We start from the raw sequence: 16,428 nt of genomic DNA on the forward strand, positions 1-16,428 counted from the left end.
ACAGAACCACAAACAGGGAGTCTGATCATGTGCTGTCCTTCTGCACATACATTCTTGAGAATGGGAAACCAGAGTTTAGGGTTCTGGAAAGAAAAGAAGGCTGAAAATAAGGGTCCCTAACAAGAAGACATGATCTCAGAGGACAGAAAAAGGAGCCAGGAGAGAAGATGGCAAAGATCATGACTGGAAGAAAGATGCTGGAAGTGGGGAAAGATCCTGGAGATCAGAGACATGGAGACAAATGTCAGGGCATGCCCAAGGACCTTTGTTGGTAGTACCTGAGACTGATAACTTCAACTGAACAATATAAACCCAGACGAGCTTTTGCCTAACCCTCCTGGACAAACTGCATACTCTCAACTGGGAAAAGAAGTTGACATCTAGAGAATTCTGGAGAATGTAATTCTGAGGGGTGAGGGAGCCAGTACATGAAATAATCAAGTAGGGTGAAAGCTGTAATCTTGTCATTGCATAAATAAACTGCAGTAGATTACTGGCTGTTTCCCCTGTCTCACCTGGGACACCAGCACAGCAATTCCTTCAGTAGGCCAGACAAGCAATGACAGATCTTCTAAATGCACCCTCACCTCCTTCAGTTTTACAGCTCCAAATAACATGAGCTCTTTGCTAATGGCACAGGCCAACTGTTTCTGATCCCTTCCAGTGTCTCACAAACTTCTGAGGCCCAGCCTACCAGATCCCCTTTTTCACCCAACCACACTGGTTTTCTCCTCCTTTCTCTTCCTAGGTACTATTTCCTCTTCAGCAGCTCCAAGTTTACACAGAATAACCTCCCTTCTCCACAGAAGAGAACATTTCAAAGCATGGGCACACACGCCTTTTCTGCATATTTCTTCTCTCCATCAGATGATCTGCCTTACAGGTTGGGACTAAGAATGCCCTCAAGGCCATGCCTCTGTAGTGTGTCTGGCTACAGTAAGTTGAACACATTTTCCAGGAACAGGACCTCCCCATCCAGCTGTAAGCAAAGCCATTTTCCCCACAGTATGTCTCAAACGAGATTCTCAAAGGCGCCTTTCATCCTCCCAGCTTTGCTTGCCTTTAGGCCAGCTCATCCATTCAGCCCACTGAAATGTCAAAGCTCGGATGGGTAATGAGCCCATTGCATGATGAGAAATCCCCAGCAATTCTATCCCCACCACAGGTGGGAGTAGATGGCTGCAGCACTTAGGGCTTAGGCAGAACACTCTTTACAGGCCCAGTGTCGGGTTCAGCAGGCCCATCTAGTGAAGACAGATAAATGGCAGCATCCACTTGCCATCACAATTTTCTTGTGGCCTTGGTACGCCGTTGGGCTGCAAGCAGTAAGTGTGGGGTCCACTAGACACACATGTCAGGAATGGCTATACCATCAGGGAAAGCTCTGTTCAGACTCTGTAAATCCTACAGCTGCATACCATTGCTGTAGGCTGCATGAAGTGCCTCTGGTATTATGTGTTATCCAGCCTTATGCACTGCTAGAGAAAGACGCAGCCTATTTAGAATAGACAGCTGAGAAGAAAACTGTGGTGTTGGACACTGAGGATATCTACCACAGACTAAAGGCTGAAAAATAACTTTCACACCATTTCACTGCAAAGAAAGGTCACAGACTATGCCAAAAAAGAGAGACCATTTCTAAGAGACAAAGCTTAGTTTGTGCCATATTAGCATGTGTGTTCACAGCAAGATAAGAGCAACTACTCTACCATTATGAGACTTCAGCCTGAATACAGTGCCCAGTTAGGGATACTCCACTTCTTAAAAGATGTGGGAAAACAGAGACAGAAGACAAAGAGATTTAGAAAATTACTTACAAGGAAGCACTGAAGGAACTGGATTGTTTAGCTTAGAAAAGAGAATACCACATGAAAAACTTCACAGAAGCCAAAGCTTGTAAGGTGGACAGCTGAGATGTCAAAGGTAATCTAAATATGAGGAAAATCTTTTCAATTCCAGACTCCACTGCCGCTAAAGCAGGATACTTAAAGATGCTGTGAAATTCTTTCCATGGGAAATCTGAAGGAAAGTTAGACAGACATGCATCAGAGAGAGTCTAGTAACTCTGGCTTCTCTGCCAATGTAGGTGCTGGATTGTTAACCCTCTGCAGTCTGTGCCAGCACACGATTTCCATTACAGATGTTCATTTTGCTATAACATGATGCCTTTTCCATCCCAGTAATAGGACTCCTTGTCTTCCAATGTCTCTCATTTTATTAATGACAGAGGATTTTCTACAGTTAGCTGTGCTTGGACCTAAAACACCAAGAGTGCCCTCAAGTGCTCAGCAACACCACAAGAGCTACATGTCAGTTTATTCAGTCCTCCTTTGTGGTTGTATGGATCTGGAAAGAAGCTGCTGGGGGGTAACAGCCTAACACCTGCCGGATGTTTTGTGGGAGCTGTGTGCCAGCTTTTACTTTCCAGGAAACAGTGTAACCTGGGAGTTCTGCAGGTTAAAGCATGCACATGTGCAAGGACCACAAAGCATCTGAATCACCTTCTGCATGACACAACTATGATCAGTTCCTGGTGACTGAAGGTGACTTAAAACCAGTATTGTGCACTGGCATTTGCAAATGATCTCTTCTGTAACGCCTAAAAAGCAGAGTCAACACTGGGACGTGAGCTACCAATAAGGGCAAAATACGTGAGGAAAAAGGAGGCCCTAGGCTGGAATGGGTGACACGGGAGGAAGACTGAGGGCCTGAAAACGCAGAAGTGGCAGAAGAGGAAGCATACACTAGGACACTTACCTGCTCCACAGTGAGAGGGGAGCTGATCTCTTCCCCACGCAGAATCATGGACCTCTGTGTCAGTACTTCAGAAAGCTGAAAGGCGTCTAAGCCCAGGAGGTCACTGGCAACATTCAGCACTAAAAGGAAAGACACACTTTGTTCTCCTGCATGGCTCCCTATCACTCATAGGGATATTTTTGCAGCTCAGTGAGGAAGTCCCAGGGACTTCTACAAGGCAGGTGACTAAACCCCAGCACAAAACACACTCACCCTTACTTGATTCTCTTGGGCATACCCAAAGCTGTAGGCTCACATAGCCAGTTTGAGGCTCATATAGCCATTATGGACCACTGTCAGATACTCATCTAAGTCAGCCTTCCTGCTGACAACAGGAAGGGCAAAACCCTGTGTAAAACTCAGCACCAGCAAAACACTGCATGAGAAGATGTATTTTTGTAAAAGCTCAATACTGCAGTCTGAGCATGGGATTAATAAACTGGGATGTTAAGAAGAGAGGCAATATACTTAAGACTTGAAGCACCTGCAATATATATTGCTTCTGTCTGTTTTGGGACTCACTCAGCAGACCAGCTCAGATTAGATAACTGTAACAGAGTGCACACTAGTAACTGCTTCAAATGAAGATGGGGAAAGTCTCTGACAGATCACTTTTATCTCAAACTCCTTCCTGATCCTATTTCTGTCATGCAAAAGAGAAACTGTGAAGCTGTGGACTCAGTCTGAGAATATCCAGGAGCACAAACAGGGCCAGAGACCAATTAAGTCCCACTGGTACCCTGAAGCATTCTGTGGCAATGCTTTTGTAGGGTTAAACTACAGGGAATCTGCTGGTGAAGGTACTACAGACCAGCATAACAGAGGGAGAAAGGAAAAGAGAGAGGACTTTATTGGAGATTTTATAGGGCTTTGCATGGTCTCTCAACCAAGTTGCTATGGTCCTACTTACCTGCTTTTGTTGTTATCTGGGCCCCACCAGCTGTCATGAATTCAACATTTCCCAAATGGAGTGTGCCAGAAAGAAGTTTGAAGATGTCTCTGATTTCTTCAGTGCTGAAGTCCACCACCTTCATGGCAGTCTATGCAAAACCAAACAGCTAATGCTAGCTGTATATACAGCCAAGTACAGTGCAAGCACCAGAGCCAGGTCCAGTGTGTGTAAAATGTAAAACTCAGAATTACAGTCACCATGAATACAAATGAAACAGGATGGCACAGCACCTCCATGAGGTACACATTTGTCAGTGATCTTTACTGTCTCACATTTTCTCCTACATTTACTCTATTGACACCTAAGGTAGGTGGGCATTTGCCCCACCCTCAGGTTGGACTTTGCTGCCACTGTTAATGGTCTTTCACAGGAAGAACATGTTTGTGCCTGTGTGAAGAAATCCTACCCTGAACTCTGGCAGCACAGGTTACAAGTGTTAAGGGATGGCTTCCACATTCTCACTTATTTTCTTCCCTGAAAGACGGATCCATATAAGATACTTAATTTACTCTAATCCACATAACCCCCTTAATTCATTCTTAGCATAGTAGATTTATGGAGGAAGATTTAAAACCAGGCTTTCAGCATTAACTGCTAGATGGTTGGAAAGAGATTATCAGATAATGAGGAAGAATGGCACACTCCCTCTTAGTGCCTGTATGTGAGCCAGGGTTCTTGGGTATAAATTGACTTCAAGAGGTAGGACCTAATCTTCATGAATTCACCCTGTCAGTGGGGCACTCTGGGGTTCTAGCTCTCTTCTTTCCTCCAGCATCTCTTCAGCTGAAGAATAAATGCCATATTGTCATTGAAACTTCTGCTGTACAGGTGTTTCCTTCCCTTAAATCACACCTAAGCTACTGAAATCCTGAACAGCCTACTCATCTTGCCTATCTAGTTTCACCTACATTATTAAAGCCTTCAGGCCAACAAGCATTTATCAAATAAAACATGAATTTGCATATAATTCCTTAACCTCTGATAAACAGGTGTCTATTGAATCTTTGTGGTATTTCAGAATAGGTGATTTCCACAGGTGATAAAACTTTACTGGAGTATTTATGGAGAACATTATCTTCAGACCAAACTGTTCCACTTCTAATTGTCAGTGTGAGGTTTCCCGAGTCAGGCTATCTAGGAGGCTCCCACAAACCACAGTGGGGTGGGGTTCTGCTCCCCCAAATTCTCTATCATTCTAAATTATTATTCATACCAACTGTTTCCTGAATTCCCCCATTTCTGTACACTAAAGCCACTTATTGAGTCTTGTTTTAGCTGAGTTTTGGACTTGTTGAATACCAAATTTTTGCTTAGGGCTAATCAATTCTGCCTGTGAGATCTAGACCAAGCAGAATATTTAGCCCATGAGACTGTGCCCAAAAAGTTCAGGTGGAGTTAGGACTGGACTCACCATGACCTTACTGAACATCTCTACATCATTCAGGTTCTCATCAGTCACACAGCCAGACTGGTTCAAGTAGTGGTAAGTCTCTGGCTCACAGAGGGAAAGACTCTCTGCAACAAAAGAAAAAGAGGCAGGGGAGAGACAATTTATTTAGCAACCACTCTTTTAGTTCATAGAAGAGGAGGGTGTGCTGTAATAAAGTTTGCAGATGGTATGCAAAATTATTTAGAACAGCCAAATCCCAAGCTGCAGAGACTCAGAAGAATATCTCAATACTGAACTGACTCAAGAAAAAAAATTAATTTTAGCTCCTACAAGTGTACAGAAAAATAGTCTTAACTATATAGATATGGTAATGACCTCTAAATTAGATATCATCACTTGACACAGAGAGTCACAGTCAGATTCCTGAAGACATTTAGTGCTAAGCAGCATTTAAAACTGAACATAGTTCACAAAACTAAATGTAAAACCAGAATTAGGTCTCTGTATATCTGCTGTGCAACCACATCTTAAACACAATCTGCAGATTTGATTCCCCATTTTGAAAAGAAAATAGGAAAACTAAAAGATCAATGGAGAAAGGAGGCAAGGATGATCAAGAGCCAAAACCACATTACAGATGGGGAGGTGAAGCAGCCTGGGAGACCAGCTTGGAGAAATGGATGGGGAGGAATAGTAGAGATCTGCTGAAGAAAACAATCTGGTTTGTATGTTTTCCCTAAGAAATTGATAACCATAATGCCCACTATTTTCCTTTGCTTTAGATTGACCTCTGAATTAACCTAAGTAGCCATTCCTGCATGTACCCCCAAAAAATGAAATCCTACTCTCTTCTACTCTGTCAGGCCCAAATCTTCCATCTGACTATCCTAATAGATAGAGAACAAAAGCATAAAGAAATTCCCCAGGTCCTCAAAACCAGAGTACAACTGTAACATGCTCCTGCCTACCTATCTGACCTCTCCAGAAACACCATCAGTGCTCAGCAATGCCTGGGACAGACACACACGAATGTTGTTAGGGTGATGCTGCACTACAAAGAGGATTTTTCCACAGGCTGCAGCTGCCACTTTCTCAGTGTGTGCTTTTTCAGACCCACCTCTCCCTTCCCCAAATACAGAGCTATAAACCCTTAGTTCAGAAACAAGACAGGTTTTGACTCTAGTACTTGCACTACAACATCACTGGTCTTTGTAATTCTTCTCTCTACTATTACCTATACTGAAGATTTGTTCTGAAAATCTATCGATCCAGCCTTTGAATTCCTTGAAGCTCCCACCTTTATTCAGCAACTGAATAAAGACTCTTTACCCTTCCCTCTGCCTCTAGCCACTTCCATTACCTCATCACTTTGCACGTACTTTTTCCTTCAGCACAGAATGCCTGAAGTCTTTTCTCATAAGGAACTTCTGTCATCCTCAGCCTCTTTCTCTTAACTCTTCTTCCTGTTTCCCATGAAATCACCATATGGCTGGCCTTCAAAAAGAAGCTACATATCAAGTATCTGAAATGTCTCTAACTGACTTACACCTGCTTCACATGTTAGACTGGAAACATGACAAGAAACATATTCCAGAAAATGAAATTACCTTTCTGCTCCCCGCTCACACCAGCTAGAAGAGCATAAAAGATGTGGTAATTCCGCTCCCCGGGGTTCTGATGTACCACCCTGTTCTGAAACAAAGAATATAAGAGTAGCCAGCAGAGGAAGATCAGACTTGTGGCTGCAAAGGCAAAGAGAGGACCAAGATACAGGTAAATCTACAGAGCCAATGTACGAGAGGGGCTTCTTGCTATTTAATGATAGTTTTGTCTAAATAAATTCTACATCAAGATCCTTGGGGCTGTGCAACTGAGCATACATATGAACAAACTGAACTTTGTCAGTTCTGGCCCTGCTCCTCGGTGAATTCCTGACTCCAAAGTAAATGACATCCAACCAGAGATGCCTGCATTTGTACCCCGTATTCTTCTCTATGGAGCTGCGTTTTCAGGTACTTCTCTCTCCCTTTCTTCTCTGTAAACAGTTCTTTCTTGGAGTCTCTGTGTAATGCAGAGAGTTTATCAAAGATGGGAGAACAGGCTTTGATAGATACAGAACAAACACTGCTCCTCTGCCTCTTCCTCAGCTGGGACAGTTGCAGTATTAACACTTAAGGAGCTGATGTCTACACGCTGTGGTGGAGACAGCCTCATCCAGGAGGTAATCTGGCACTGCCACACCTATGAGGAGAGGGCTCGCCCAGCACTCAGCAGAGGTGATACCTACCTTTTCCAGTAAATCTGAACAGCACGTTAAGGAAAAAACATCCAAGTGACAGAAGGACAGATTTGATGATAGGCAAAAAATCCTCATTGGGATGAACCCTGCAACAAGCAACAAATCATGAAATGACTGACACTTTGGAGAGTAGGTAAAGACTATTTAGATCATCCTCTCTATTCACTGTCCAAGGAGGTGTGCCAAAAAGATATTTAAAAGGGCAGGGCTAGGTAGAGCATAGATAACCCAACAAAAGATGAGCCACATTAGGGACACACAGAAAGATTAGAAGCCACTCTTATCTGAAAGTCTGCATTGCACACAGCAAGTCTTGCATCAGTTCTCTGCTTCTGCAAGAGACTGCTATCTTAAATCTACCAACAGCACAAAGAGCAGAGGCCAAACAATCCAAGCCTGTCATTTACAACAGCACTAAATTCATCTGGCTGCTACTCCAGTGGCAACTGGTGTGGCTTGCAGCCAGCAGCAGCTTTGAACATACATCAAGAAATATAGCCAGGGCAGCTTTACCTGCCTCATGGAGACAAAAGGTTTTAGTATCAAGTGTTGAGATTAACAAAGTGAAAATCAAACCATGTCCCTACCTAATGCACTACAGAGACAAAAGGTTCCCAAAGTCAAGTGCTGCAGAGCCACAAAACAAATACTTCTTCCCTCTTTCAGTTGCAAATTTTCCCATAGGTGTAAATTGACTTTGAAAAACTTCTGATGGGGGATTTCCTGACCTACACTGAGCTCCTCCTCATCTTTGCTCACTCAGTCCACTTCTGGTCCACTGCACAAAAGGATACAATCAGTTACTCGGCCTCCCTGGATGTGTCCATGTTGAGAGAAGTGCAGCTGGATGAACTTGCCAAAGCGACTGGAGTTGTTGTTATAAACTGTCTTGGCATTTCCAAAGGCCTCCAGAATGGGGCTGTAGAAACAAGGCAATGAAGATATGATTAGTGATGGGATACCATTAAAACAAAACGTGTGCCCAGTCTTTTGACATTTGCACACTGTGTTCTGCCATGAGAGATTTATTTTTTACAGCATCAGCCTGGACAAGCAGGGAGAGCTCAAGGGGAAGGAAGGATGGCAATTTAAAGAGCAATTTAACATGCTGCTAGATAAATTTTAAACCTTTGGGACTGCAATTAATTAAATCAGTCCCCAGTCTGTATGGGCAGCTGGTGCTCACACTGTCAAGGGCATTCCCCACCAGTGGCTTCAGCAAATGAAAGGTGGCAAGACTCAGCCAGGTTGTGTCCTCGACACAGCACATCCCATGAATGCAACTGTATATTTTCAAGGATTTTCAGAAGCATCAGACATACGTGGCAAACACTCTGCAGCTTTAAACCACATACATCTATATTCATTCTTTATTCCTTCTGCCTTTGATAAGCCATCTCTTAAAATTACAGGCAAACATCTTCAAACTAACAAACAGTAATAAAACAATTTGTTTGCTACTTAAATTTGATACTGGAACACACAAGTTCTTGTTACCTAAACCTTGCTTAGGCTGATATAAGCCATATGGTTTCCAAGTAGAGGGACTATACACACACTGTAGATTTGAAAATTACATTCTAAAAGTGCGACATCATCCACTTCAGGTCACAAAAAAGAGTGCAAAAAAAGCTATCACCAAATGTCAGACCAACCATAAATTGAAGAATTTTGTCTGCTGGTCACCTTCCAATCACCAGGAAAAAAAAAAAAAAGTTAAAATGCTTGGTACTTGCTTCACAGAACAGTGCAAAGGAAAAGCCTAAACCACTCAAACTGACACTGAATCCAGGATTAAAATATTCATTTCTGCAATTAAGCCAATTCTAAAATAATCTGAAGGGCTGACAAGCAAGGAATAACAGAGATGCTACAAGAACAGCCTGTATGTTTTCATGTCTAATTTTAAAACATATATAGTTTTAAAGAAAAATTACTGCTGTTATTACCCTGAGAAATATTGGCTCCACAGATCTGTTGTGCAGTCCCACTGGAGACTGGGGCAGGTACGGGATTATTCACAAGTTAGTAAATACAGCATAAAAAAGCCACAACTGGAGACAACCTGGAGCTTGCAGAAAGCCTCAGGCCCTGCAAGTGTTAGCTAAGGGAGAGCTGTGGTTAAGGAAACACTAAACAACCTTCAGGAAAATCCAGGCAGCATTTTCCTAACATCTCTTGAAACAATTGCTTTCCAGTAACAAGGATAAAAATGAAAATTATTCTGTTATAACACACTACAACCACAGAAATGTCAGAGAAATCTGAGTGCACAGATCAGGAAAGTTCCTCACCCTGGAGAATTTGAGCTCCAACACCCACACCTCTGAAAGTATGTAAATAAGGACATTGCACAAAAATATCCCACTGAGCACACCACTGCCACAAATCAAAAAAATTAATGGGGACAGCCAGAAAAAGAGAGGACGGGGTTATATGACCACCACAGATTCAGTGAGAGTACAGGAACCAGCTAGCCAATCTTTGGGGCTCTAAATCATGTTAAATTATCTAAGAAAAGCACAAGGAAATATCCTCATAGCTCAGTTTGGCAACGAGCTCACATACACGAGTGCAAACTCTTCCAGGCTTGTGGAAGGGAAATAATCAGGAGGGTGTCTGAGCAGTTGCAAGGGTGAGGTGAGCTGGTTCAGCCAGGCACGAGGGCAGGGGCCTGGGCCAAGCAAAGAGCCAGCAGCACATCACAGTGTGGCACCTGAGGCAGGAGGGAACTGCAAGGCAGAGCAGCACATCAGGAAGGTGATGCTGGCTGCTCGCTAGATCAGGCAGAATGAACTCCAGCAGTCAAAAGAATGGGAACCAGACCCAGCAGGGCAGCAGAAAGCAAAGGCTGGAGTTAGAAATACTGCACTGTATGCAGCTTCAGGATTCACATGCACAGGTGAAGACAAAACAATTTGAAGACTTGGGGGGATGAGTAGCAGGAAAGGTAGCTATGCTTTCAGCAGTGGCACCCAACATGAAGAAGGGAGCTTCAGAGTGAAGCAAGCAAGAAAAAAGCTGAATGTTAGCAGAATTTTTAATGAACTGATGGATATTTTCAATAAGGAAAAAGAGACAAAATCAAATGCCAAAGGAGTTTTGAGAGCCTGATTTGTGAGAAATACACCAAGCACAAATGTTGCAGCACAAGCAACAGATTGTTGCTGATGAACACTTGGTTTGGCAAACTGAGAAAGAATCCAACATTGTTCCTTGGTATGTGCTGGGCAAGGATCAAAAGCCACAGTAAGTGAGCCTGAGGAGGGCCACTGTCAGATCAAGTACAGGTGAACTCCAAACACATGAACTAGGGTCCATAGGAGTGGCAGCAGTTTCTGGGTCTGTTTCAGCTCCTTGTCTTCAGAAAAGAGGTGACAAATGAGATTCTCTTGCACTCATGCAATAGTTCATGTAGCACTAGAGACGTACACGGAACAGGTTGTGACCTCTGACTTCACTCCAGCTCACAGCTGTGGCATCTTACAGACTTAGGAATCACCTACCCACCATCATAAGCTCTCTGGATCACTGTCAAGTTATCACTTAACTGCTAAGAGTGCTTGAGCCTTCTAAGCCGCTTGCCTTAAAGCAGATTTTGCAGATCTTGAGTCATGACTGTACTGCTCTTCAGAGCTTTTTCTAATTTGTCTCCATGCCTGCAAAGATCTGCATACCTGCAAAGAATAAATCATCCAACAGTCTCTGGAACACCAGGTCCAAGGGCAGCAGCCCTTCTATTCAAGGCTGCTCTGCTTGTAAGGACCTAAAACCCACAATGCTCTCAACAGCAGCCTCCTCTGGAGGTTTCTGCAACTATCACGGGCTCCATCTGGGGCTGATCTGCAGCCTCAGCCTTGACCCCCAGCAAGGTCCTTCAGCCACAGGCAAGACAGTCTGGGAAATTTTAATGTAATTTGTTAATTCAGGTATTAAGAATAACAAGGACACAAACAATAAAACAGATGTATCTTTCCTGTATCTTTCCCAGGCTTACCTAAACACCTACTGTCCTCCATTTCTTAGCCTCAGCTTCTATTTTACATCAGGTTACACCCACTCCCTCAAAATTCCCCCAGCATGGCAGCAAAGGAGCCTGGGGTTACACTCAGGACTTTCTCTCTGTCATTATTTGCTTCCTTATTGGTTCTGCTGCTCTTTGCCTCTTACTGGTTTTCCTCAGCCACACTTTGCTTCTTCAGCTTTTCTGGATGCTTTTTCCCTCCATCTCCCTGTTCCAACGTAGGTCACCTGTGGGTCATGGTCCCTCAGGGGTGTCCCTGCCCTGGCCTGGGTTATGGTCCCTCAGGAGTGTCAGGACTTCTTCAGGCATGAAGGAAATTCCCTGAAATGTGTCTCCATTCCCTCAGTGCTGCCAGCTTCTCTCTCAAACACATTTGATTCAGGTGCCATGTGCTTCCCTGCCTGCCTGATGCCTCATCAGGGTTTAGGTGGGTGGTGGTTGGTCCTTGGTGCCAGCTCCCATGGCTGGTTCTCCATGACATCGCTTGCCAGGACAGCAGGAGAGCTGCCAGGTGGCCCATGGGACTCCTGAGGGCAAGACATACCAGCAGCCTGAAACACAGGGAGGCTGAGGGGGAGCATGGCTCATGGAGGAAACCAGGAGTCAGAGTATGACAGACTCACCGTGAGGACAGCTACAGTCAAGAGCCAGAGCACTAACTCTCCAGTTGCCACACACATCCCACACTGCTGTTGGAAAGAAGCCTAATCCATCCACGGACAGCTGGGAGAGCAGCCAGACTGAGACATCCCAGCAAGACCACAATCTTCACATTTCCCTGACGTGCCACCATTCAGCTCTGTGATCCTCTCTACCCAGGCCTGGCTCCATCCATGGCCTGGCTGCCCAGAAGGCAGGGTCCCCCAAAGGCAGGGTCCCCCAAAGGCAGGGACCCCCAAAGGCAGGGACCCCCAAAGAAGGCTGAGCCAGCACTCCAGGTGCCCATGAAGGTGACTCTACCTGCTTTCCAGGATGGCTTCTTCCACGTGAGTGCTCTTCTCAGACACAGGGGCCCCGAGGGAGGTCTGGCTCATGGCTGACAGGAATTTCAGGAGCAACTTGGTGCTCTCAGTCTTTCCAGCTCCACTTTCTCCACTGTTAAGAGAAAGCATACATTTCATTCACAAATCCAGGACAGACAGAGCTGATGACCATCTTACCCGCGGCACAGAAGTGATCTCTAGGAATAAACATGTGACATCTCCGCTGTGACACGCAGGGATCAGGCAAAGGCAGGGAGGATGGTGTGGGTATTCAGGCAGATGTCAATGCAAATGGAACAGCAGGAGCAGGGCGTGTGATGCAGCCAGGGAGTAGCTGGTTCTCCATTTCTAACCTTATCAGAACACACTGGCTGTCATGACGCTTCCACAAGCAGCAGTAGCACTCGTTAGCGGTGGCGAAGATATGGGGAGGCAGCTCACCCAGCCGGTGCTGTCTGTACAGCTCTATGGCATCCACACTGTACAGACCAGGGATGGGTTTGTAGGGATTTACTGATGCCAAGATGGAACCAATGTTTGTCTACGGGGAAAAAACAAAACACAGAAAGGAAATGAAGCAAGCTCCTAGGGGAAAAAAAAATAAAAAAATCACAACAAAGCCAGACTCTGAAATAAGTCATGGTGAAGGAGAAAGCCTAAATAAGGACCTTGGGCTTCAGCAGAGAACTCCACAGTTTGGCAATGAATGTCAAACCCCAGAGGAGGAGCTGTACAGCTGGGTATGGATGGGGCACTCTGAATTCTGCTGCTTTAAAGTGTAACATTCTTATCCTGTTGTCTTTGTTAAATTAAGCTTACACAATTTAAAAACATGAAGCCACCTTCATACCCAGCTACTTCGCACTGTGCTTGAAGCTCAATAGCAGAGCCAGGACTAAAAGAGTGCCAGGAGACACCTTCAATGCTGCTATCCAGAATCCTAAGCAAAGAGGGATTGGCAGAGTTCAAGAACCTCCTGAATAGAGTAGGAACACACACACACAAACACACACACAAAGAACAACTAAAGCATATAATTTTTCTTCTGCTGAAAAAATGTTGTTTGGTGCAACTTAAATCATTCGGTAAACCAAATCAAAATTGACAGCTGAAGATCAAGCTCTGGATTTCAAGTCAAAACATTTCTGTATTTTCTAAACATTTTATTTTGAAAATATTTATTTTGAAAATCTCACAGTCCCAAAAAAAGAGGTAGCAAGATTAAAAATAAAATACCCAGAGCACAATATTGAATTTCAAATGTATTATTTTGTGCAGTCAGAAGGAAATTAATTTTGCTTTTTGGGGCATGACTTTTTCGGTTCAGCCAACCAGCTCAAATCCAGTTATTCTCAGAGCTGCACTTCAGAGCAATGGTGCCACCTCTCTCCAAATGATGGTTTTGTAATATGGTCAACATCCACGCTGAGGGTGTGGTGGTCTCCCTCACAGGGACAGCTTGGACTGCTCTACTCAAGGAATACCCATTCTCAGCAGACGAGACAGAGTAAACACTTAGATTGCAGCAGGAGATGCCAAGCTTTGTGGTCAGGGACAACATCTAACATGGTTTGCAAACCATGAACTAACTACAAGTTGCCCAGCAGATATTAAAGCATATGAATGTATCTGCTGGAGAAGCTGTAAATTAAACACCTGGTGACAAGGAAGACTCATCAGGCCAAATGAAACCTGAGGCTACAGCGATGCCAAGCTCTGAAGCCAGAAGCCAGACTGATAAGATGCTGTAGTCACCTAAGTATTTAAAACTCATTTATTAAAGCAGCAGTCAGAGATCATTGGGGGGGGGGTAAAAAAAATCACATTGTATTATCAGTACAAACAGGCTATCATGGATCAAGTCCTGAGGACTCTCTGACAGGGACCTTTGTGGGCAGAAATATAATTCATTGGTAATGAAAGCAATAAGCAAGCAGATGATCTTTGGCCAGAGAGGTGGAGAGAGAGAGGAAGGCATTGAGTGAGAAAACACAAACTGGGGAAAAAGCATTGTACAAGCAACTGAGGAACATTGGCCAGGGACTACAAGAGTTAGAATGCCCATTCTAACTTTTCTCCCAGACCTTCACAGCATCTTTTCTTATCGGATGTTTCAGTTTGTGTTTTCCATTGTAGTTTCACTAAGAACAGAGCTCCTTTCCAGAGAGCTTCTGGAAAGTCCCTTCCAGGACTTCTTCCAGTACAGCCATCTCTTTCAAAGGTGTTCCTAGGAAACTTTTCCACCACCCAGTCCCAGTCTCCTCATGACATGCATTCCTTTATAGACAATTTCTATCCATAATTTTTAATGGCACGGAAACCATGTACATACCAGCTACTCTATCAGCAAAGTAATTGCTCCACAATGAATTCTCCAGAGCAGGACAAGCCACATGTGGCAAGTCCACTTTTCAGGACAATAGGTCCTACCTTGAATGGTTAGGCATGACTTTGCTAAGGACAGCACAAAATGTGGCAGTACAGCCCCTGGCTCATTTCTACATCTCTCACATTATGTTGGGTCTACTTTTATTAAAGAATATAGGAATTGTAAGAATGAAGAGGGAAGATGCAGGCTGTTGCTGTGCTCACATAATTTCCTTCAGCTGGGTAAAGCTTGAATAGTATTTTTCTGGAAAACAAAAGGTACTGCTGAGCTTGTCAGTATTGCTGTAGTAAATTAATTATGGGTGCCAGACCAGTTTAGATATACTGCTACCTACACTCCCTGATTAGAAAGAATCCCCTCTAGGAGCTTATGGTGGGGCTAATAATACTACACTGAGGAGTTCTTCCCAATGCTGAGCATGTTACAGAGGTCAGGCCCCTTCATACATCTCCAAAACTTCCAGACCGAAGGTGCACATCTGAGATTCAGACACTATGCAAAGTGCAAAAAACAAGGTGTAAAGGTGTTAAATTTTAATACCTTTATGCATGGATGGAGAAGGCCCAGAACTAATGCTGAGTAAGAGAAGGAATGACACATCAGAGCTAGCTGAAAGGCTTATGGAGATACGGCTGCTGTGACACTGCTGGTGTTGTGGCATTTCTGGTACAAGACACAGACTGAAAAGGAAGAGAATCCTGCACTGCATTTTAAGGTGTGAGGAAGAAGGAACAGGGGGAATATACCCAAATGGGTCAAAAGCTGCACAGATACATAGCATGTGTCAAAAGCAGCACAAGAAGAGCAGCAAGGCTTTGGGCCATCAAAATAATGTGCATTGGGTACTGTCACAGGGTCACAAGGGACAGGCAAAGGTGCCTACAGCAAAAAAGCCAAGAGAATTTACAGTCTCCTCTGCATCCAGTGAAGGAGGTGGTTCGGAAACAGGATCACTTTACTAATAATTTACAGGAATACAGGTGCATATGGTTTGGTTGCCTTGATAACAGTTGCTATGCAACACAGAGATTTACATTTTTTCTGTCATATTATGAAAACTCTGTGTGCACATAACATGGACAAGCAAGTCAAGAGTAAAGCAAGGTAAGGCAGTCTTTGTAATCTATCCTCCTTGTTCTCTCCAAGTCTCAGCAGAGCACTGCCACCCCAGCAGCTCAGGGGTGTCTTGTCCCAGGTGTGCTTTTCCTCACAAGATCTTTTCCTAACACTTGTCTCCTTCCTCAGAGAGAAATCAGGAGATGCTATGAGTATTCATCTGTGCAAGGAGAGCAGAGTTATCAAAAAAAAAAAAAAAAAAAAAGGCACAACAGGTTTGCATTCCTAGTTTTGTTAGGCAGTATCTTCATCTGTCTGGATCAGGAGAGATACTCAGCAGCAACCTGCATATGCTGCGCTTTCCAGTCTGCTTGGCCTTATAAACCATGGAACAGCCATAATGGGAAACCTGGGGAATGTGAATGACAGCTCTTCAAACATGGATGTTCTTGGAGGATACAGAGCTGTGCAATTACCACAAAGCTCAGAGGTGAACGTTCATGTTTTCGAAGTTCCTCCATAGAGGCAAAGAGGCCCCT

At 44.1% G+C, this 16,428-nt stretch overlaps 1 protein-coding gene across 3 annotated transcripts in view; it reads right to left on the reverse strand.

Moving 5' to 3' along the window:
• LOC111932162 (unconventional myosin-X-like) overlaps positions 1-16,428 on the reverse strand; it is an 89,312-nt gene that overhangs the window by 52,823 nt on the left and 20,061 nt on the right. The window contains exons 4-11 of one of the 3 annotated variants that reach the window (XM_086898576.1): positions 12,798-12,985; positions 12,422-12,556; positions 8,232-8,356; positions 7,426-7,439; positions 6,746-6,830; positions 5,160-5,263; positions 3,707-3,836; positions 2,758-2,876 (exon numbers count right to left, since the gene is read on the reverse strand). In XM_086898576.1, coding sequence (XP_086754702.1) covers positions 2,758-2,876; positions 3,707-3,836; positions 5,160-5,263; positions 6,746-6,830; positions 7,426-7,439; positions 8,232-8,356; positions 12,422-12,556; positions 12,798-12,985 — 900 coding nt within the window. Of the gene's footprint in view, positions 1-1,817; positions 1,905-2,757; positions 2,877-3,706; positions 3,837-5,159; positions 5,264-6,745; positions 6,831-7,425; positions 7,440-8,231; positions 8,357-12,421; positions 12,557-12,797; positions 12,986-16,428 lie in introns of those variants that run through there. The other 2 variants (XM_086898577.1, XM_023931128.2) reach the window with 2 other exon arrangements.

The sequence above is a fragment of the Cyanistes caeruleus genome, chromosome 7 (assembly GCF_971803275.1).
Source record: "Cyanistes caeruleus chromosome 7, bCyaCae1.hap1.1, whole genome shotgun sequence".
NCBI classification, from domain to species: Eukaryota; Metazoa; Chordata; class Aves; order Passeriformes; family Paridae; genus Cyanistes; species Cyanistes caeruleus.